The sequence below is a fragment of the Strix uralensis genome, chromosome 11 (genome assembly GCF_047716275.1).
Source record: "Strix uralensis isolate ZFMK-TIS-50842 chromosome 11, bStrUra1, whole genome shotgun sequence".
In the NCBI taxonomy this organism is placed as follows: domain Eukaryota; kingdom Metazoa; phylum Chordata; class Aves; order Strigiformes; family Strigidae; genus Strix; species Strix uralensis.
In genome coordinates this window covers 11,613,668-11,637,703 of record NC_133982.1, presented here as the reverse complement: position 1 = coordinate 11,637,703, position 24,036 = coordinate 11,613,668, and the positions used below count along the sequence as shown (strand labels likewise).

The following is a 24,036-nucleotide window of genomic DNA, read 5'->3' as shown; positions in this document are numbered from 1 at the left end:
TCTCGAGTCAGAAGAGCCAGCGGTATTGCAGTAAAAAGCCTTTTAAGCCCAGGAAAACTGTAGCATGTTTTGGTTGTGTTTAAGGATGGATTAGTAAAATGACCCAACCTGAACGCAGAAGACGACGGCGCCCTGTTTGTAACAGATACATCCTGTAGTCAGCTATGACCGTGTTTCTCTCAGGCCTCCAGACTCACTTCAGCAAGTGCTCCTTCGGCTGAGGAAACGCTGCGGGAGACACAAGAGGCTTCGCCATCTCCGCTCCGCGCGCCCCAACCAGACTCCCCAGCAGAGCAGCGCCGGCTCTGCAGGGCGGTTACTCTCAGAGGTGCTACCCCAGACCTGAGGCCGGCGGGTGAAACCAGCACCCCCCGAGCCGTCCCCGAGCGCAGCCCACGCCGCTGCAGCGCAGAGCAGCAGGGCAAGGGCGTTTCTGTGCCGCTGGATTTCTTCACTGCCTTCCACACGCTCTGTCTCTTGTTACTCTCCAGCCACCGGCCGCTCCTGTGGCCGCTGTGTAGCCCCTGGGAAACGAGCTGCCGGCACGCCGAGTGATGGGAAACGCGGGCACTGATGGAGCCTTGGAAGTTTTAACTCACTGCAGAGGGTTTCCGTGAGATCCAGTGACCACTGGGCCACAGCCAACGCTGGAATCGCAATTTCTTCAGTTCTGTTTAATTTAAAGGTCTTCCGCGGCCTTCGGAGGGTTTGCTGTGACCCTTTTTATCTGCTCGTTGCCAACACAGATGCAGTCACTTTCCTTTGAGCTTTCTGGCAAAGGTCACGGACAGAAGCTGGTGCTTCCCATTTTCACTGAAGCATCATCATGTTTTCCTTCAGAATAGTGTCTTAAAATTCATTTTCTGTAGCTCTACGTGCTCTTGTGACCATCTTTACCTAGGAAAAGCTGCTCCATCTAGCCACAGTGCATTAACTGCAGAGCGGCTCCAGAGCAGTTCCGGTTCAGCACCAGAGGACCAGCACCAGGGAAAGCCAACTTCAAAACTCTTGAAAGACTTTAAAACCAAGCTGGGCTTTCTTTTGTTGTTGCTAAACAAAGTGAAACTAAGAGAAAGACACAACAGTGTTCAGGTTTGCTTTTCCACTAATGCCCCTTTTATTCATTTCTGTGACATCTATTTTGTAAGGAAAGCCTGTAGCCAAAAACAAAGCCTCTCTTCAGAAAAAAACCAAGCCACAAAACAAAAAACAAGCTGCCAGCAAAGGAAATTTTGATTTAAAAATACAATACTTTTAAGGATCATTAAAATGATTTCCTAGCACCTCCTAGCCACGCTTCCTCCCTTGCTGAATTGTGCTTTTTTAAAGCGCAGACTGCATGGCCGAGCAAGACCCACATTTACAACAAAACAAAAACAATTACTCAAGCGTGTCCAGAGAAGGGCAACAAAGCTGGTGCAGGGTCTGGAGCACAGGTCTGATGGGGAGCGGCTGAGGGAACTGGGGGGGTTTAGTCTGGAGAAGAGGAGGCTGAGGGGAGACCTCATCGCCCTCTACAACTCCCTGAAAGGAGGGTGCAGAGAGGGGGGATGAGTCTCTTGAACCAAGGAACAAGCGACAGGACAAGAGGGAATGGCCTCAAGCTGCGCCAGGGCAGGGTTAGACTGGCTCTTAGGAAGTATTTCTTTCCAGAAGGGGTTGTTGGGCGTTGGAATGGGCTGCCCAGGGCAGGGCTGGAGTCCCCATCCCTGGAGGGGTTTAAGAATTGGGTTGACCCAGCGCTGAGGGATCTGGTGGAGTTGAGAACAGTCAGTGTGAGGTTAATGGTTGGAGTGGATGATCTTCAAGGGCTTTTCCAACCAAGATGATTCTGTGAAAACGGTGTCTGGGAGTCCCCAGGGCCTTGGCGAGCTCTGCAGCACCCGGTGCCTGTGGGGATGCTCCGCCAACGTGGGCGGGAGCCATGTGGCCGCCTCCCCCGCAGGATGGTGCTGGCTCAGCCCGGCAACGCTTGCTCTGCGCTTTCATGGCCTTGTTCTCGTCACCAGGAGCTGCGATGCTTTCCAGGATATATTTCCTGTAATACAAATCTGTTTGGAGCAGGTAGGAGAGGTGTGTTCGCCAACTGGTCATTTGGATTCCTGCGATAAGGCATCGTTTGTGGGAATTTAGCTGCTGCTACCTTGTAAAGAGGCAGCAAAGAACTTGATTTTAATTTGTATTATTTTATTCAATTTATATTAACTGTCACGTCTATCACATTCTAAAGAATTGGTTTTATAAAGTGTTTGAGTGCATTATTTTCTTCGCTGCCTTCAATTAATTTACTCTGCACTTTCACTGTTTATCACTATTGCACAACAGATACTTAGGAAAAAAAAGTCTCCAGTACCAAGAAACAAACATGGAAAAGCATTCCCTGCTTGGAAGGAACCAGCTTCAGTTCTTTATCAAAGCTCCCGGTGCTGGGGCAAAAGGAGAGAACGGGAGGAGATGCGAAAGTCACAGCAGGGCCCGGCAGCCGGTTTGGATCGTTCGGTTGGGAAGAGGCGGCCCCGGTCGCTGCGGTTCCCTCAGTGTCTGTACACGTATCCCTGGAAAAGGAACAGTTCTTCTTACAAAGGATTATTTTACTACCGTGCAGCTACTGCTCAGTCTTTGAGAAATGCTTTTCAAACCACTAACAAGGCTTCGGTTCTTTTTCTTAGGAGTTGAAAACACTGCAGTTTTTACCCAGGAAATGATTTACAGCATTCCAAGAAGACTATTATTTTAGCTTTGCTTAATCTTAAAAGAAGAGGCAATGAATGTCAAGAACATCAAGTGAAAGCGCTTTCAAAATTTAAAGCCGTCAAATAATTTATGGAAAGCCACTGTCTCAAGACTCACGAAATTTCTTGACGTGAACAGACGGACACTGGAAAAGTTAATTTCAAAATTTCTAAACAAGATTGCTTAACAGGGCGGATTTTCAGATCGATCAGGAAATGCTCCCGGGGAAGACAGGCGCCGTTTCCCAGGCGGTGCCAGGCCAGGCCGGTCCTTCTGCAGGGCGTCTGCTGGCACCTCTCCCCACGGCTCCGGCTCCGCTGTGTTGCAGGAGGAACTGAGAGGGGGTGGCACTTGCCCTTCCTCCCTGCTCCCTCACCGGCCCGTGCCTTCCTCCTCGTCCTCCTGGAGCCCTCCACCTCGCTGCTCACCCGTGAGCCTGTGACTGTGAGACTGCACAGGACGACGAGATACTAAATCTAAGGACAAAGGAGCCGTTTCTAACACTCGAGACCACGAAGCAGCCATCTGAGACGCGTCCTCTGGTGCCCTCCAGGTAAGTCTGTCCCAAATGCACCAGGTGACAGGGTGGGGTTTTTCACGTTGTCGCTTTTCTCTGTCAGTATTTAGGACAGAATTCACCCGCAGAAGGTCTGTGCGATCCGCTGGGCCTCGGAGGCCAAGCGCCGCAGAAGGTTTGGGGAGGGAACTTCACCCCTGGAACAGCAGCAAAAATCTGTCTTGCATTTAATCCCAGATTGAGTCTCTAACAGAAAGCCAGGGAGTGTGGCACAACACCTGACTTGCCAGGGAAGGACCACAAACAGAATTCAAAGCCTGTGGGCCATTTCTAATAGCTTTGGCACGCAGCAGGATCAACCTTGCAGCCTTGGCATCGCATCCCACAACAGGGCACAATTCAGCAACTTTCTCTTCATGGCTCATATAAATCTGGTTTGTTTTAACTAGTAAGTTAGCTATAAAGCTACATAAAAACATCAAACAGGCCTACATCTAAAATGTGGAGTTTAGAATTAAGCAGTCACTTAACAACCACCAGCCATATGTAGAAAGATAACTGGGAGTAAATTTGTTTATTTAAACTCAAAAGAGGAAACAATAAAAATGTTAATTTGAAAAATGTAAACTAATTATTATTTCCTCTAACTGCATGCATCGCCTTCCAAACTTCTCTGGGAGAGAATAAATGAACAGTCAGACAAACCCACTCTAATAATTAGGTGTTGTGGAATGTGTTACTTACTACAATGATACGGAGAATCCTTTAACCAAAGAAAGCAACTAAAGCTAAATGGGGCTTTTCACAATAAACACTCATTGCAGGAGATCACTCTTTTAGCATTGCTCTGTCGCTTACAGCTACAGAAGAACTTAGTTTTCTTCATCTGAGGAGAGACCCTCAATTTCATCTCTGTCTCCTCCAATTGCCATCCAGAACGCTTTGGCCACCTAATGATGGAGAAAAAGATGGGAAAGGATGAAAAACTCCCCTCAAACAACTGAAGATTTTGCACTTACCATCCAAAAAATAGAAACTGAGCAGCAGCTAAATCTAGCAACCATGTTTCTAGGTACAATGCTAATCCTCTCTGAAGTCAAGGAATTTCAGCACAGAGGCAATAACTCTAATTATTATAATAATTCTAATTATGATAATAATTCTAATAATTCTAACAATGATATTACTATATTATACATTATATATTATATTATAATTATTATAATAATTCTAATAATTCTAATAATTCTAATTCATGGGAGGCATATGTGATACAGAACTTGTGCTAATTAAGGCATGATTAAATCTTCCTCGAGATCAAGGCTTTTCCACTGACTTAAGTGGAAGCTGCCTTACACCCTCAGTGACTCAGGACCTTCCTTTCAGAAATTTTGAAAGGGGAAAGTTTTTTCTGGTGTTTCAAACTTCCAGGTTTGTTACTCAGTTCTTGGGAGACACCAGATAGTCTTCCCTAGGCCTGCGCCGTTTGTTCTTACTACTCTTATCATGGGAACTCTCCAAGAGAAATAACTATGGCTTAGAAAGGAAAATCCCATTTTTAATAATTTCAATGCCAATTTCAAAACCTCACCTTTTCTGCGTGTAGTTTTCTTTGTTCATGAGGCAGCGTTGCAGCTTTATCTGTGGAAAAGAACATGACTCAGGTTGTCAGCCTGGGGAGCGAGCAGGGAGAGAAATGCCTACTGCAGCTGCTTTTAGGGGACTACCAAGAAATTAGTTTAAGATTATAAAAAAGGAATTTTGATTAGTAGGAGCAACTGCAATTCCCAAACGCCAGAAAGCTGATGCTGCTGAGCACACTGGATTTCATTTCAAACATCTGTAGTTTTAAACTGCAAGACTGGCAAGCAGTTGTAGAGAAAAAAGTCTTATAGGTTTGTTTATGGAAAACTGTAGCATTAGGTTATGGTGGACAAAATCAGTGTGACAGCAGTCAGCTGAGCAGTATCTACTTCCTTCAAGAGCACTATCAAGACGAAGGGCAAATTAATGAAAAGATCAGCTACTTATAAAGAACCTCAGACAGGAGAATAGGAATTTGTACAATCTTCCCAACTCCCACGCTGGCTTTCATGCCTGTGAGTGACTGGAATAGGTGACATCTCTGAGTGCCTCTCTCCCTGGAGCATTACCTTTCATTTCTTTCAGCTTTGAAAACAGCCTTTCAAAGTTCTCCAGGTCACCGTCTCTTGTGGTTAGGCTGGCCAACTCCTGAATGTCCATATCTAACATAAGATCTGAAATAAATGCGTATAGGTTGGTTTAAGGTAAATTATTTTGTTTTGTCAGCAGTTTTGAAAGCCTTCTGAAAACAGTGTATTAACATCTGCAAATCCTGTTTACAAATTCCAACCCCATAGGAGGGAAAGAAACATTTAGTTACCGACTGTTCATTCAGACAACTCATGGCATCACTTCAGTGGTAATTAATTTTGCTACATTACATTGCAAGAGTGTTTTTTGAGTTCATCCAATATTTAAGGTTCCTCACTTATTATAAAATGATCTGTCTCGGAATAGCCACAGAGTAAATTAAAGAGTAATGAGGCCATACTAGCACCCAACCTTTAGAAGATCTCCACATACAACCTGTAAGAAAGTCCCACCTCCTGGAGCAGTGCAATTATTTAAGGACCTGCAGTTTCCAACACTCGAACCTCTCAGGACTGACCCAAGCGGAGTGTGCTTCATCCACCTCCTGCTGGGTCAAGCTGTCGTGATTTTTCTGTGCAACCATAAAGCTTGGAGCTTTATTCTTACAAAAATGTTTCTAGATATACACAATATGCGCATCAGGAAAATTCACAAAATCAGATCTGAATGCCTGCAGTTGGTGGTACTGCAGGGGCTCGGTCGTATCCAAACTTGGGCCCATTTTTTGTAAGGAGAACACCTGAAGTTTGAACAATTTGGCTCTGCTGGCCCTGGCAAGCGCATTTGTGCCACATTTGTCATCGAGAAGAAGCCAGCGGTGTTCTGGGACCGTCCCAGCCAGGGTGCGTGCTCCAACAGATCTGCTGGGCAGAGAAAGAGCTCACCTACAGCGTTGTCACTCGGCAGGTTGTTTGTGCCAGCCCCGTCTTCTCTGCTCTCTAAATGGGCTGCTTCTCTGTCTGCTGCTGGTGGGTTGGACTGTCAGGAAACAAACAGGTATTAGAGTATCCAATAACGAACCTAGAAAGCGTCATCAGCAAATCAGATGCTTCCTGGTTTGATTTCAAAAACTTACGCTTTATCTTAAACTGTTATTTACTGCAAAACCTGTACCAGGTGTATTATGAAAAGCCACTTTGGCAACACTGTATATAGGTACTACATGAAGGTTTTCTCTGACAGGTTAGTTTTTTTTTAAATAACACTATCAAGTGATAGTTTTTGTTTTGAACAAAATACTGCTCTTGGATATTAATGAAAAACAACACCTCGAATGGAGCTTTTAATAATCTTTCCTTGACTCCAGTGGGTTGTCTGGGGTGAAACATTTACACAGTGCTGAAGTCAGCGTGAGCAACACCCAACCCCGAGCACACACTCAGACATCTCTAGGTAAAATAAGGAGTTCTGAGGCAATGCCCTGAGAAACAGCAAGTTCATGGCCGCGAGGTGACAGCTCCTAGGAACAACTGTCTCAGGAGGACTTGTAAGGAGAATGCAGCTAGTTTTTCAGAATTCAGAAATATTTCTTTTAAAATACATTCCAACAGGCTGTGAAGCATCCCTTGAGAAAGAAGGAAAAAAAAGAAACCCTCCGCCACCACCACATTGAGTGTGACAATAGGAAAGAACAACACAAGAAACAGTATGAGCAAAAGAATAAGAAATAGGAATTACTGTTTACTTCTGTATCTTGGTTCTCTTCTGACCCAATGCTACAGTTTGCACCTGCTAACGTACTGAGAAGACCAAAGCCCTGGGTCCTGTCTGAAAACAAAACAGCTGTTAGTTTGACTGAAGATGCATTACAAATAGCAGATGGGATAGATATTTCAGGGAAGACACACAGCACGCTGTAAAACTGTGCCAGTGCCCTTGCAAATATATTTTCAGCTGAAATTTTTCATATTCTTTAAGCTTTTTAAAAAGTATATTAATATTTACTGCTAAATATTACAAACAAGGAATAGATGTGTGAGCCACAAGATAAGTGAGCTCTTCTTTCTTATTATTTGAAGTCATTGTGCTGTTAGGATTCAGTCTGGCAAATGTTTTCTGATTCCAAACGAGGCACTTTTCAAAGTACAGAGGCAGCATTTGCTAGTACTGGCATTCCGTGGAGCAGGTTGCACCGACCACGGGAAGCAGCACCGAGTCCGTGGTTAGACACGGGAAATGCAACAAGTGCCTTTGTGCACATGTTGTCTAAATAGGGCGAGCGCTACAGTAATGGCAAAGGCAGTTTTTAAATATCTAATGCAGAATTCAGGGAAGGACTCAGCCATCAAATCCAACGTTTTTTCACACTGCAAGGTGCTCTGGGCTTTCCACATCCACTAACCTACTGTGTATTTCAATGGTATTTTAAAATCCAACCAAAAAAAAAAACCCAGCAAATTCAAACCTAAACCTAAACAATCAGCTAAGATAACAGATGCTAGTAGTATTTTTAAATTAAGTAGATAGTATTTTTACAGTGACGTGCCAGTAGTGGCGTTATTTTTAAATTAAACTAACTGCATTTTTAAAACTTTATTTAAAAAAAAAGTACGTATAATAGGTGATATTATGAGGTGTTTTTTTCTAAGCCATGTTTTCAGCTGGCCTTGCGCTGAGCAGCAAATATTTGCAGTTACACAAAGGACACAAGATTTTTCTGAAAATCTTAGTATTTTAGTCAACTAAAAAAGAACTAATGTTAAGTTATTGTACTACAAATAGCCAGGAAACAATGACTTGTGCCAGAAGAAAGATTAATATTACTTTTTTAAAAAAATGTGTTCTAAATTATTACACCAATGACTAAGCTCTAGAGTCAGATGTTGAGATGATGTCATTTTGGTGCACTGTCCAAATTTACTCGCCATTTATACAAAATTTAATTTTGAAGAGCTGAATGTGTAACTAAAACCATCAGCTATCTAGAAAACATGTAAACATTTCTCCATTAGAGAATTACTAAGACCTCATTTCCTGTTTAATAATCTTCACTGTGTACTTAGGCTGATGCGTGTCCTGCCCCACTCCTCTTCTCCCCTTGCGCTCCCCCCGCCCCCCAGCAGGTATTTGTTTCAACTGGCTCTGTTTTATACAGTTTTGGTGCTTTAACAGATCACTCGCCAAAGGTTTGGGAAGAAGTGAATCAGTCTAGCCAAATGAATTGCCTTAAAAATGTTCAGTTGCAAGACATGAAAGCCCGTGAAGTCCACCAGCTAAATTAACAGGCAGTTGAGGGCTAAAAGATCGGGACTTGCAACCCAAAGCAAAGAAGCTTCCCCAGGTTTCAGCAGGCTGAGCAAAGGGCTGTCTTTCTTTAGAGAAACTGTAAAGATGGACATTTAGCCAATTTCTGACTCATCTGCAGCTAGATTGGACACTGCAGTCCAGAATGTCCTTGAGAGAGAACATTCCCACATTGGCAGAGGGGTGGATGAAGTGACCTAATCATGTACCTCTTCTGTATCTATGCTTAGAGTTCATCCTGTGCAGAAAAACGCCAGTGGCTCCATCCACACCGCCACCACACACACATAACCTCAGCCAGCCTAATTCCAAAACGTTGTCCCAGTTAGAAGGAGCTGGAACCTACAGCAGGGATCTCTAAAAAGCAGCTATTTGTTTCTGGATCCGTGGTTAGGGAGGTGGCAGACATAACACTTGGTTGCAGGCACACCCTTGAAAAAGCCTTCCTATAAACTTTTTATTGGATGTAAAAGTTATTTCAACTTCTGGGTGCAATTCAGGAAGTGGGTGATGCCTTACACAGTGTTCTTACAGCATCAAAGCCAAAAATTATCTCACTCCACGTATTGTAATAGTTGGTGGCTCCATTATGATGGAGTCTATAGAGTTTCGCAGGTGTCACTCATGGACAGTTGCTGACAGTGTCTGAGCACAACTTTGAGATTCATATAGGCTCATTTCATAGCAAAACATCTTCCACTGTCTTTATCTACTATTCTTCCATAGTCTGTCTCTAGCTGACATGTGGTGATCCTGACTTCCATACAAAATTGGAATTAAAAAGTCAAAATTCATAATTTGTTTAAATAACTAAGTTTAAATAGTCCTCCTAAATCAGGTTAATTCTTTGTAAAGAGAGCCAGGCTAATTACTAACCCCACCCTAGGTAACCAGCTTCAGCTGGGATCACTAAAGCATGTATTTAAGCAGCAAAGTAGCCAAATAGCCTCTTTCAGAAGGCAATAAATTGTTTCTCTTCTAGGATAACCAGCTTTGCTCTTGAAGGAACACCTAAAGACAAGAGCAGTGCCCCACCTTTGTGGGGAGAAAGATGTTAGCTGAAGAACTACTCATGGCCTTCTGCACAAGGGAAAGAAAACCACCCGATTCTCAGATTAAGAGAGCTCTGAGGCCTAGAGAACCAACAACTTTATACCAGCTACAAAAGAAAATTGCCCTCTGGAGACTCTCAGGTAAGACTACTTGGTTTTCTTCTAGTAGAGACAATACTGCTTTATTTACTCACAAAGCATGTGGGATTGTTTGGTGTAAAAATGTTTATAATTCAGCTATGCTATGTTTAATACCTATTTTTATGAACTGATGTGAGAATGAATGTATTTAATGGTTACAGAAAAATTCAAAAGGTCAAGAATTTTCTTAATAGGTGTGTGAAAAAAACTACTTCATAACTTAAGAAGAATTGTGTTTGGGCTTAAGATGAAAGACCTTAAAATAATATGGTTTTAATACTTGTACTTGAAAAAAGTCATTCCTGCTCTGTCTGTAAACTTAAATTCTCACTCAAGCAGCTGAAGTAAGGCAATGCTGTAACACTGGCTTTTTGGATGGCTACGTTTAATAGTGCTATAAGCATTTACAACTACACAAATATCTTGTACTCCATGAAAAATCTTCACATGAAGTACAACTGCATGGTTTCTAAATGGCCAGCAGTCATATGTAATTCAGTAGAAAAGCTAAAGTTTGATTTACATGGCAGCCAGTTTCCAGGATCAGGAGGAAGCTGAAAACAAAAGATATGTCACAGGTTGTAAAAAGTTTTATTTTAGGTAAAATGAGCTCAACAATTTCCCTTTGAAGGCACAATCAGGCTGCAACAACTTCCAAATATAGCTCACTTCCTGAGGGGTTTGTAGTAACATGCATCAGTGCTGTGTGGTTTCTGTACTGTGGAGATAGAAAATCTGGATTTTTCAAGGAGTCTGACCTTTACAAAACACACTAATGATGCATAGGAATTTCCCTGCACAAAGAAGTGAACATGTGACTAAATTCTGTTCTGTAACGTGGCATCTGTCAAATGTAGGAAATACGCTGTTAAGAAAACCATTTTAGCACCAGTGAGATAACTTTACATCATCTCAAATGGCTACCTATTTTTCTACAACGGTTACGTTAACTTAGACCCCACCTTAACCTCATTCTGATGTGGTATGAGAAACATTCAAAAGGTTACGTTAAAAAAAAAAAATTAAAAATGTTATCAGTTTAGTAGTTCTTACCTAGCTCTACTGAGTCCCAGTAACCATCTTGCAGTTAGAGGAACTAGAAGCCTCTCAGCCCATGAAATCATTACACAGTTAAAAGACGTAGGAAGGAAGAAGCCGCAACAGTGGGAAAATGTACATCAGGGAGCAGACAGACGTTGGAAGGTTGTTAGTGGGATAAGGCTTTGTGAAACAAGAAATGTAAGGCCAAGCACTCCACAAGAGTTTAATCTTCCTACATTTCCTGCAACAGCTTGTGTTATTAGAAAGGTAATTAAAGGTTTTCAAGTAAATGGAAGTATCTACACTTGTAATAACTCTGGGCCACAGCATTTCCTTTTCTAATGAGTCTAATCCTAAAGTGATTTTTCTAAAATTCTAACCCTGCCTGATAATCAATTATCTGGGGTTGCCTGTTTTTTGCACAGTTTTCAAAAATTCTGTGGTTTCCATGTACTCAAGTGGGGTTTTCAGTCCTTCTTGCAATGCTCTTAGTATGTCCTTCAACAGACATTTGAAATCGCTTCTCTGCCAAACTTCCATCTCTGCACTTGCTATTCTCATCCCTGTTTCAAAAATTTTTTTCAATGAACTATAACAAATTTGGAATTTAACACTCACTTCTTCTACACCACTAAACCACGTATCAGTTTTTAGACCAAGCTGGTAACGACTAGCTATTTGATGCTAGAGGTTGGTGGAACAAGGTTTCATTTTTCATTGAAACTTGAAGAGTTAGTGCAGTATTTAACTCAAGTTATTGGTAAAAAGCAAGTTAAAGTACGGAGGGAACAGATGCTGAAACAGGAATAAATCTCACCCATTGCCAGTAAGTTTCTCTGTGCATCAAGGGACAGGGAAAACAATACCTGAAACCCTCCTATTCCATGTAAAGGGTTGATGAGTGCTCTAGTTCTCTTTATACCGATGCAGTGGCAGTAGCACTGTAGCTGCTCAGTTCAACCTTTTGCTAAAAGTACTATGCCATCAAGGCCTTGCCTTCCCCAGAATTCAGAGAAGAGGAACCCGTGTTACATACCGCTCTTCATGACTACATTGGACCACACATTGGCATTCAAAGCTTGTACAATTCGTTTCACTCCGGTGGACTCCGGAAAGTCATCTAAACCAAAAGACAAAGACGTTGCACTCCTAATAATTAAACCAAAACCATTACGTGCCTGAAAGTAAGAAGGTGTGTGTCTGAATGCCTGTTCTATTGTATAGCGATGGATATAAATGACTCTTTTGTTAGAAAACACAGATTTCTTGCCTTTGCTTCACGAGAGACCAAATAAATCTAAATTAATGCCTCACTTCTTGGTCTAAGCTTCCAGGTATTGTGGACTGTGAGCTCTCAGCCTTTTGTAGAGAGATCTAAGTTCTGAGTAGGGTTTTGTTAAATATTTAGCATGAGGCCTACATCGGTAAGTAACATATAAGTAAATTTAATAGTAATAGACAATTTTTAAGTTGCTGTTAAAGGCAAGGCATCTTTTACCCCAGGATCTCTTAGAATGCTGCATGGCATAAAAATAGATGCTAGAATTACTCTTCCTTTCTTTAGAAGGTAAAAAACTTCAGACAACCATTCAAAAAAGGTGTAATGCTTGTTGAAAATGATCATTGTAAAGCTATCTCCACAGCATCTAACTCCAAATGCTCCAGTAATCCTGTGAGTTGCAGTAACTTGAAAGACTGGGGAAAGCATTATTTGGATTTCAACTTATTTACTGAATAGATCTGACACCACTTTGTATAAAGTCAGTTTTCCCATTTCCTCAGTTTAGTCAGCTTCCCATGTTTGTGCAGGTCTCACAAAGCCAGAAGGAAAACAACGCCTTTGGATACAAAAACGTGATTGCTTAAAAATCAACCTCTTTTAGGATGACTCAGGGACAGGTGCAGTAATTGAAACTCTCTTTAAAAATTAATTTTAAACTGTCTGTGACCCCTTAGATCAAATATTTTGCCCTCCATGACACTGTTGTTTGGTTCTGTAGCAGTCATTATCAATAGTCTCAGTTTAGAGGCCTTGTCTTCACTGCACAAACTGACTCACAGTGTAGTTATAGCAAGAGCTCCAGCTCATTTGTGATGAGCTGTCAGAAATGTCATAATTTTTAAACAGATACTGGCCCCGTATGTTTACTGCATCCATTTTATCATTTGTAATTCATACAGCATGTTTACTACCATAAAAAATCCAGGAAAGAGCATATATCTTAATACTCCAAAGATTAACATCATGAGTTGTTATTATTCCCATTACTTATATTATTTAAATAGTAAATAGCTTGTCCTTTACAACAATTATTCAATAAAAAAACCCAACTTGACTTAAAGTTACTAGTATTTCCTTTTAAAGCACTTCGTAAGAAAACTTTAGTCTAAGGGGTACCGACTTCCATTTTTCTGGTTTCTATAAATCAGAAATATGTGTAACAAAGTGCCAAAAAGAAATGCACCTTTAAAGACGTGGCAGGGAGAGGAGGGGGGTTCTTAGCTACTCAAGATAGAATTTTAATCTAGGCTTTTAAAGGGGGCAGGGGGGAGGAACTTGAGCTCTAGTTTAGAAGACCTTTAGACTAAATTATTTTTGGTGACAGCTATATGCTTGGTCAACCTGAAATAGAGCAAATGTTAGTGACTAATTCCACTCAGGCCTGGAAATGAGGTCAGTTCTCTCATTTTGGCTCTGCAGAGGTAAAATATAAACACTTTCTTTGTATCACTGAAATGAGGAGATAAAGCTAATGCTGATAAGGCTGTCGGGAAGTGCACAGTCACTTTTCAAGAGTGGAACATCACACTTCTGACTTTGCTTGATGTTTTTTTTTTCAAGTTATAAACATATGGTCAGCCAGTGATTTTGAAACTGGTTTATTTCCTGTGTAACAGTGCATGCTATTCTAAAATGTTTTTAACAATCTCCCCTTTTCAGCCTATCATGTCACCATCTGAATAAGGTCTATCTTGTCGTGGTATATACACTAGCTTTGAAGTCTTTTTTTTAAAAGAATTTTCCTACCCTTGTGCATCCCTCTGGTTCTTGTTTTTTACATTTATTTCCAAAGTAGAGTATAAATGCTTCTGATCTATCAGTACAGTCCTAGGATTAGTGCCAGAAAAAGGAGCAGATGTTATTTTTTTGTAGGTGCTACATAAACAGCAGCTGTATTTGGGAGGAGACAAATGTAATAATTTCTTGGAGGAAATAACCTCCTCCTCCTGACCTTTTATAGCTGAGACCAACTGGGAGCATTCCATGCTGTAATCATGTAGCATGTAAATGAAGTTATGCCCCTTGCAATTGTTTAGAAGATATTTTGGTGTGCTTTTTCATTCTGAAAATTAAAACAGAAGTAGTAATCCTACCATCTTCATCAGGCAGTTCCTCAGGGCTAAGTTCCACCAGTTCAAAGCCATGCTTGATGCACCATTCTTGAGCTTTCTGTCTGTTAACGCCTGAAGTTGGGAAACAAAAATGCATACTAAACATACATATTTGAGACTAGTATCAGCAGTTGAATCTTTAGGTACATTTTATTCCCTCCAAGTTGTTTGCTTATTCTGGATTGTATGGGGAAAAAGTATATAGTAGCTGGCATGGGTCCTCCCTTTACTTTGAACTCGATTCCAAAAACTCCGGAGTTAAACAAACTCCTCCTTTGAATTGTTTTTTTCAAATACCATAAAATCAAATGGCTTTGCACTGGGTACTCAAAGGGGAACTGTAAGTGAAGTGCCGGAGTGAATGAAGACTTGTATTACAGGTTTGAATCTGAATTAAGTTCCAGGGACACATCTGCACCTTACAGCTTGCCGCTGTATCACACACACTAATCTAGAACCAAAGCAAACATGCGTATTTAATGTCCAAATGGTCAAAAAAGCTGAACATACTTTCCACTCTAGTTAAGCAACCAACAGTCACCCTCATTCTTCACCAGAGAGGATCATGAACATCCAGTACTATGAATGCCTTTTTAGTCACCTTGCAGCACACACTGGTATACTAGGAATGGGATACACAGAGCTCACTTCAAGCAAGCTTGTAAAATTGTGATTCGGTTTTAATCACAACTAGCTTAAGACTTCTGTTCCCGGTCACGAGAGTAACCACCTTCTCAGTCAAGTCTCAAGCCGAGTCTCACCCAGATATTTTGAGAAACAATTGTGTTAACTAGAAAATAATGCAGGGCTAATAACTCTCAGTCAGTTTGGAACTGGTTTGGGTTTCATACCATTTTCAGATACTCTGTTACAAACCAGGATCATGACTTCTGGTAACCACTCTTCCGTCAGGGGAAGCCATTCAGAGACACTATCAAGTCCAGATTTCTAAAGCGGAGGGGGAAAAAAAGTTATTTGGAATACATCCTCAAATACTTCAGTTTTTAAACTAGTTTTAAATCATTAATAGTATTAGAATGAAAGCAATGAAGTAAGGAAATATGCTAGGCTGCATATCGAGTATGTTTAAGACACCTGTGCTCTCATCAGAGGAGTTGACTTACACACAACTTCCTTCCGATTCTTGACTTACCTTACAGATGAGTTAATCCTACTGCCTTGGACCTTCCCTTCATGTTTAATATTAATTATGCAATCCTAGTGTAAATTAGGAAAATTTTTACTTAAGGCTGATCATGAGTATTTCATTTTAAGCATATCTTGGGTTTAATATGCAGCTATTCCATCTTCCACACTAAAGTGGATGTTATGGGGGCTGGTGAACTACTCCCATTGCTCCAGTTTATTCTGAGACAGCCCCGAGATGTCTGGTTAAAGGTATCTTTGCAGAATGTGTGGTGTGAACCCTTTACCATCTGTGGTGGAAAAGAGATCCTTATTTAGAATATTATTTTTTTGGTCTCAGAATCTTTCTGGCTTTTGCTAAAGCCCTGTTTTCACTGCTGCCAGCTTAGTAGAGACAACTTTGGGTAATCGTACGTTTAGCTCCCTGGTTCTCGTCTGTCCTAAAGCAGCCCTTCTGAACTAGCATCAGCTAGGAGTAAAGTTGGAGGTGGTGGGCTGGAGGAGGATTTGCCTAACTTAGTGGCAGATTTGCATCCTGAAAACCTCTCTTCCAGCTGGAGTATAATAGTAAAAGGAAGGGAACTGCTTCCATTGTTAGCAGGCATAATTTAACATTGATCTACTGACAATTAATAGAACAGCCTAAAAGGAATGGATGGCACAAGATGAAGAGAATATAATTTGTGGTTATCACTGCGATAAGGCAACTATATCATACAGATAAACAATATAATGAAGCAGAGGAGTCTTACTATTGTGCTGTCGAAGTACACAACAAATGCTTGCACAGATTCAGCAATATCTCCAGTAACAAGAAATGTGTTTGGTACTACACAGAGGTGAATATCTGCAGAATAATATTTATTATCTATTGTCCAGGGGTAAAAATTCACTCCTCCACTTGTAGTTGCACCCACAGTAAGGTCATCTTTTCCTGTGATACCTGTATAAAAGAAAATGAATGAGACAGATGATAAAACCAGCATCAAGAAAATGATTTGTCTAGAGAAGCTTGGTACAATGCCAATACAGAGCCATCTTTACTTACTAGAATAAAACAGTATATATTTAAGATCTTTAAAAATTCAAACTCCATTTATTACTCTGTCCTAAGAGTTTATTATGTAGCTTTCAAAAGAGTTTATTTTCTAGCTTTCAAAACAAAATATGGTACAGAAGCTCTTCAGAAAGCAAGCCTTTTTTCCTGGAAATGTCTTTTAAAGTGTTAGCCTCAAACTCACTACCTGTAAACAGGATGTATGGAGAGAATACCTAGATTTTATTACAGCACAAACAAACCTTGCATGTTCGTTCAGATGTAAAGAATTGTTTGACTGTGACCAAAACCTGAAGGTAACTAATGAGAAAATAAACCAAGTTACTACAATTCGGCTGTAATTCCCATTAAATTCCACGTAGGAGTTCGACAATTAAAATCCAAGGCAATGCTTTGATAACGTAATGTTAAACACTGCCCTTTGTGTGCTGGTAGCAACCTCCACAGCACACGCTCCCATAGCATGACAGCCACCTGGTGGAGTTGAATTATAGTTCTTAGCTGAGCATCCCACCTACACCTCGCTGGGAAGGGCTGAATATCTTGTTCAAGCTGGACACTTTAAAACACAGGTCAATTATATATAAAAATAACTGAGTTATCTAGAATTTCCTTGGGCATCACAAGAGTTAAAAAAAAAAAAAGAAACAAAGTATATGGGTTTTCAAGGACCTTAAAGGTCGTATTTGAAAGGAATTGAGAGACCCACGGCTAGAACAGGCTGTTCCCCAAGTAATCTGGATGTGAATTTGAAACTATTTGTATCTTCTCAATAAAAAGGCAGCAAAACCTCATTACCAAGGTTGCCACAGAAAGGTTCAATGATTTTTTTTGCAACTATCTGCAAAGTCTGAGAAATCAAACTGGTGAATGAGCATGGTGCACAAGGCAGCGCAGAGGAGAGCTCTAGACCAGAGGATTCTTTGCAGCAGTGAGGAGGAGGACAAGGGGAATCTGAGAGAGAAATTTGACCTCTGAAACAGAAACCTGGGAGGAAAGCTCCTCTCTGGGTTTCTTAAAAAAAAAAAAAAAAAGCCACATCTACATGTTTTTTCCAGGTTAAGAAAGTCTGACTTTTTCATTGCGATAACAATAGTTTTCAGAGAAATCTGTCTTCAGCCAGAAATTATTCTGTGATAAGACTATCCATGTCTCCTTGGGGCTGAGGGATGATGATAGCGAGTCAATACCAAACAAACCTTGATTCTGAACTTTGTATTCTTAGAGCACCAGCTTGTTGACATAAATATGGAAGAGACTACCAATACAGCTAACCAAAATCAGTAATCTTGAAAGATTTTCAGGCTTTCACAGCTTTTTAAATCACTCTTAAGCAGCACACACCAGTTCCAGTGGCACAAAGAAGCTGTTTTCCCATGCTTATCTCATAAAAAAACTTGTATACCTGGATCTCTGCTTGCCCTGCAACGCTTCATCATAATACTGCAGTCACTTTGCAGCAGGTATCTCTATCCTGTTTGCATTTGCTGATATTACGCTTTACTGACATGAAGCACCCATCTTCCCGGGAAACGAGAATGGCTTTTCAGTTAGTTTTAAACCCAAGCTTTTCAGTTTAGGCTACACAAATATATCAAGTCTACTCATCCTCAAAACACCCCTCAAGTAATTAGTAAAACAGGTCATCAAATGTCAGTATGTCACTTTACGAAACTTAGAGCTTTAATGTACATATTCTATTATAATAAAAGCATTTTGGCAGGTGACAGGTTTTTTTTTCTGTTATAAAGCAGGAGCTTTAAGAATGAATTCAGTTATAGAACAGGACCTTTAAGAATATACATGGCATAATTTAGTTTGGTGCCTCTGGTAAACCAGACTGTAATTAATATGTGCCAATTGCCACTAGACTAGCAGTTTCTTACAAATGGATATTAGGGCCAATGGAGGTAGCTTTCACTGTGCTTGGATAGAATGTGACAAAATTCCATCAACTGGGAAACAGGTTAGAAAACGTCACTGTGCATGTCCAAAACACAGGTATGCTTTTTCTTTTCAGCATTATCTGTTGCCTAGCTTTTCAAATGTAGGCATAATCTTAATTTTCTGCCCTGGAAACCAGATGGGTTTTTTGGAGGTTCTGAATGCTACATAAAATATGCTATAAATTTCCCTTCACTAGTGTTTTCACAGTTAAAAATAAATAACTAAATAAAAAACAGTTCTAAGCTAACAGAATTGCAAGTCAATGCCACAAGAAGCTAAGAAAAAAGACCACCATAGAAATTATTGAAAATCAGGACTAAGACTTAGAAAGCCAAAGGGAAGAAAACGGGGTGAGGAAAGGAAGTCGGTTCAAAAGTCACTTCAGTGAAGTCAGCCACCCTAGCAAGAATACAAAAGGCAAGAACTTCTTATAAAAGATTTTTCAGAAGCTGATATGAAAGAACTTTCTCGTTTGCTTTAAGTGATTTTCTTTTTTCTTACAAAAGAATTAATGGACAAATTTAGGCCTCAAAGTACTGCTAGAGGAATGAGGACGTGTCCCATTTCCTCTTACGTGCCACTTGTTCCTCTATTTTAAGCAGTCTTCTTTCATCCCATTGTGCTTCCGATTACCCATCATTCATTCAAAGAAAATTTGCCAATCCCCTGTGAAATTTCTCCCCCAGTAAAAATGGATGTTGCACGCTAAGCTCAAAGGACTGCAAGAACTTTCTGAAAGGATTCAGACTTGCTGTGTCTCAGCCTGCATGTAGGGTTCTAACAAATTACTGCAAAACAGCCTGATTACTCATGGCAGGAAACTAAATGCAGCTTGGGTATCTTGTGAATAGTTCTCTTCCACAAAAGTCACTTAAGACCAATTAGGTTTTGGCCTTTAGAGTAAACAAGCGGAACTACAAAAGAAATACACTGCAACTCAAACTGAGTTCTCAAGGATATATTCCATGTTGGAACTAGTTTTAAGGATTACATTTGCCATCTCTGGATTCCAGAAATTTCTTTCCAAGACAGCCTATATTTTAACAAAAAAAGTAAATTCAACCAGAGTAGTTACAAATCTAATTTTAGACAATATTCATCAGAATAAACCCCATTAAGTTTTATTTGGATACAGAATAAACATCTAGAAAATTAATATGGCAAAAGGGGGTGGCTTGTCAAAGTTACCTCCAGTGAGTTACTCATTTTTAATTTTAAACTCCCCAGCCATTGAAAGTGTCAGTGGTTTGCCATCCAAAGAGCCTGGAAAACCAGCTGAGTCACTCTTTGACCACAACAGTAGGCAGGCCTCCTGGGCTAACCTAATTAGCTGGCCTTCTCATAGAGCAGAAGTGGCTTGTTTGGGTGACAGGAATGCAAACAGACTCCAAATGCATCACCATTAAAGAGTACCAAAAACATGCATGGAAAAGGTCATGCCACAAAGGAACACTGCTTACTGTCATTTGAAAACATGATTTGGAGTTCAAGGTCCTCTAAGAAATACTGCAACTACTAATGCTGGTCACTTACTGAAATAACTTTTACAATCTTACCAATAACTGCTGAATACTAGTTAAGACAATGTATTGCAGTGTCCCACACTTCTGTATAAAAGCACTTTGGAGCAACAGAAGCTTCTTCATCTACAGTGAATTATTTGAGGCTAGGGACCAAACAGACCATTTCTAAGCCGGTATCACCCTCGGGCCATTACCTCCTGCGTGCACTGGCACCCTTCACCTCTGCAACCTCCAAAGCCCCTGCGCTAACCCTGCCTATGCCACCATCACGTTTGTTGGACATGGACAATTATCTTCCTCTAGTTTATCCCAGTTCATGACTCACTTTGCCCATTTTCTATCAGGAAACCATTTAAGAACACGACAGTAACTGATACACAACGTTAGATCCTGGTTCAATCCAGTAACTGGTAAATGACTGGTACCATGCATCTCAATGACCATCCAAACTTCTGTGGAATTGGTCCAAAGGAAAAGGTTTTCTTTACTTCCAGGCAGTTGGTAGCTCATGTTTTTCAGCAAATTCATTAGCTGTGTCCTTTCTTTACTCACAAGTATCTATAATTTTTAATAAATTGGACAAAATTCTGACCAATACTTTTGGAAATTAATTTTGGCTATCTATTTACATAAATGTTTGCTCATTTTACTGATTTAGACTTGTTGAATTTAGTTTTATGAGCCTTTATACAGACAAGGTAAATTAAACAATGGTTCAGAAAACAAGGAAGAAGACATTGCAAAACTGTATAACCAAACATCCATTCCCTTTTTGTAATAAAGAGGCTTCTTAAGTATTCTGTAAGCACAAGGCAGCAAATATTTTTTCAAAAGGAGAACTGGAGACCAGAAATAACTATTCAGAAGAGTGGAATAATAATCAAAGAACCAGATGTAGATCTCTTACCACTTGCAGCACTGTCCCCTGTTCTCTAATACCCAACTGATATTGAAGCACTTATACTATATTGTGTGTAATATTTTTTCAGAATCATTACAACTCCCCTTTGCAGGTGTGATTTGTTGTTTTTTTTTTTTCAAAGGGATTAAGTTATTGATCACTCTTCCTAGTGTTTTTCAGATTGAATACATGCTATAAGAACATAATTCAGTTTTCTACAATGCCCTAAATGATCCCAAGTCCTCCTGGTAGGTGTACCAAGTAGTTCTCATTCTGGGCCTTGAGAGCCACCTGGTGGAATACTCCATAAAAAGTACTCCTGCAAATTACACAAGGAGTAAAGAGAACTCAGAAATATACTGTGGGGGAGGAGGGGAGGGGTAAACAGTCAAAAAAGAGGAAAAAAAGCCAATACACATCAGACAGTGCTTATCTGTTGGCCATAATTTTTAAAACCTAAAACAATCTTATTTGCTGTTTTAATTTGTGATAAATATATCTAAGAGAAAAGCCAATCGTATTCTGTACATTTTCAATAGCTTTGTTTTGCCACAGTATCTAATGAAATAAAACATTCAGGGTATCCCCCAGGATCTTGAAAGAATGAAAATATATCTAGCAAATGTACCATAATATTCTTCTCATCCTCAAGTCATTTCCTACTTAACAGGATGAAAACACTGGAAAAAGCCTTATAATTAGCCTGGCAAGTTTTGGCAGGCAGCAAGAGAAATGGGCTCTCATACACCTCCTAACTGTGAACATTCTAAGTGGCTTCTTTCTACTTTATAAAACAGGTTTACCTACAAAGAGCACGTTCCAGGAAAATCCAGCAACACCAGCAAAAGCAGTGATAATAGCGATAAGGGCTTTGTTTCATGTTCCTGTTACAGACTCAAAACCCAACTCTGCTCTATGGATCCTACCACCTAGCACAGTATTTAATAGCATATTTAACCATACCTATTGTATCTCAAACACTGTCCTGCCTCAGAGGTGCTAATACAGTGGTCTCGTTCTCAGCATTGAGCTAAAGCGTTATCAATGCCTTTAATCTGGTGTGACGCTTTCACGCTGTAAAAGCACAAGTTCTGAGAACTGCACCAGCATTTTGCTTCAACCCACCAAAACCCTCCAGCCCAGCCTACTGCAGCTGCCTTGTCCGTTATCAGTATGTCCTTGAATGTTTTACAATGTTTGTTCTTATGCTCCCAGATCTGATGTAATTTCACTTATTATACAAAGCAGGAACTTAAAATTCTCATGGTATTTATTTTAGTAAATGATCAGCTTTCAGGAAGATGTTAATGTCTTTTGTGAAGCAACCCAATCAGAGCAGAAAGGCTATCTATAAGACTTCAGTTTTGGTACTGGAAAACAATGGAAGCCTAAACATTTCAAAGTCAGTACTAGTTAAAAAAACCCTGAAGATTAAGTTTTAAGAGCTTCTCAGATTAAACAGCATTTCTGTGAAGGTTTTTTACTTGTTTAATTTCACTGCAAGAAATAATCAAAGGAAAGCTACAGGAACCTTGAACAATTCCTTCTAATTTGCTTATACCTTCCACACAAGCACCAAGAATATGATTTTACAGACACTTAATATTCTTTGATTTGGAATCCCCTTAAATAATTCAACATCAACCCACCCACTTTGACAGGGTAGCCTTTGACTGTGGACCTGTACAGCTGATCTTGTTTCAAAATATGGTTTAATGAGACGGAGGGAACCAGTCCCTGGGAGCAGCCCTGTGCTTTATCAGGCCCCTAAGTAAGATCTTGCTTAGAAATAGCCAAAAACAAATCCAGAAAAGGGGTTGGGGCTGTTGATGGGCATACTAAGATGTATAACTTACCTGTTCATGACAGTTCCCTAAAAAGCAAGGCTCTACTAACAAGCTGTAACAGCAAAACCACCAAGGTCTAAACTGCTTCTTCCTGGACTCCCCCTGGTTTTAGAATTACTAAAAATTCTACCAAAGTTTTCTCTACTATCAGATCTTATTCTCATGTTCCCTTTTTCAAGCCATAAAAAGGGGAACTGGGTTCCAAGAAAAACACTTCCTACAGAATGAATTCTACATATTTGATATGGAGTAAGTGTAATTGACGATTCTGACAACTGCAGAAAGGAAGAATTTTTTAGCTTTCTCTCTTTTTTTTGTGCTTCTGTGTTGGGACAACAAATGGTCTAATACATGAAAGCATACCTAAGTAAAGCACTTAAGAAATTCTACCATACTTAAGAAATTCTACCATTCTTAAAGTCCAAGATAGTCTGTTCACTTCAAAAATGACAAGATGAAACCAGAGGGACAGTGTTTATTCTGCTTTTGTCTTCCCCTTGCCTATATTCCTGAGCCACTCTGGTTGCTCTGAGGCTGCCCTCCTGTTCCAGGGGCCACTGACATATCCCAGTGAAACAAGGTCATTTTTGTACTCTGTGAATGACCAGAATGGGCAGCAGCAAACCTAAGGGGCTCATGAATCTGTTCATTTGTTACTGAACAGAGTATTATTTTTATTCAGTCTCAAGGCAATTCTCAAATTATTTCATTCAGGTATAACTCTGGACAGTTTATTCGCACCTAAAACAGGGCAAGTTGCCAGTGGGTAACAAAGCATTTTGGGATGTGGGGCTTTTCCTTTTTTTTTTCCTGGGGGTTGTGGTGGTGACATCGCCTCCTCCTTGGTGTCAGAGGGTACAAAACACACGCAATACGCGGCTCTATACCGTCTCTCTTAAATAGCTTATTTCCTTAAAGCAATAAGGAGGCCCCTGACGATCTCCTCAAGAGCAGGTGGTTAAACGCTGCAGGCGGGGGGCCGCCCCGGCAGGGCTTGGCCGCTCTGGGGACGCTGCGTGAGGGGAGGACAGCCCCCCCTGAGGGCCCGGGCTGGGGGTGAGGAGCTGCCAGGCCGAGGCCTGCAGTTGCGGGCAGGCCGGGGCGCCGCGGCTGCGCCCGGCCGGGCCCCGCAGCACGTCGCGGCGACGACGACGACTCACGTTTGACGAGCTCCTCGGCCGCGAAGCCGGCGGCGCAGCTGGTCACCAGCGCGAAGGGCCCCGCCGCCGCCATGGCGCCCGCCGCCGCCGCGCCCCTTCCGGCCCCGCCGCTACCACCCAGCAGAGCGGGGAGGGGGGGGGGGAGGTGGCGAGCGGGTGA

At 41.0% G+C, this 24,036-nt stretch overlaps 1 protein-coding gene across 3 annotated transcripts; it reads right to left on the bottom strand.

Annotated features, from left to right (window-relative positions):
• Window positions 1-1,087: 1,087 nt before the first annotated feature.
• AAGAB (alpha and gamma adaptin binding protein) lies at window positions 1,088-23,976 on the bottom strand. Of its 3 annotated transcripts, none has more exons than XR_012630366.1 (11): window positions 23,877-23,976; window positions 16,194-16,384; window positions 15,147-15,243; window positions 14,278-14,367; window positions 11,939-12,022; window positions 7,110-7,192; window positions 6,310-6,403; window positions 5,404-5,508; window positions 4,842-4,891; window positions 3,995-4,200; window positions 1,088-2,555 (listed from the first exon to the last, which is right to left on the bottom strand). XR_012630366.1 is itself a non-coding variant. In XM_074880181.1 (11 exons), the coding sequence occupies exons 1-10, from the start codon at window positions 23,947-23,949 to the stop codon at window positions 4,123-4,125; spliced, it is 945 nt and encodes a 314-aa protein (XP_074736282.1). In that variant the 5' UTR covers window positions 23,950-23,976; the 3' UTR covers window positions 1,088-2,555; window positions 4,109-4,122. The 3 variants fall into 3 exon arrangements, 2 of the variants coding, with proteins under 2 accessions (XP_074736282.1, XP_074736280.1); XM_074880181.1 differs by having other exon boundaries at window positions 4,109-4,200; XM_074880179.1 differs by lacking the exon at window positions 1,088-2,555 and having other exon boundaries at window positions 3,810-4,200.
• Window positions 23,977-24,036: the final 60 nt, after the last annotated feature.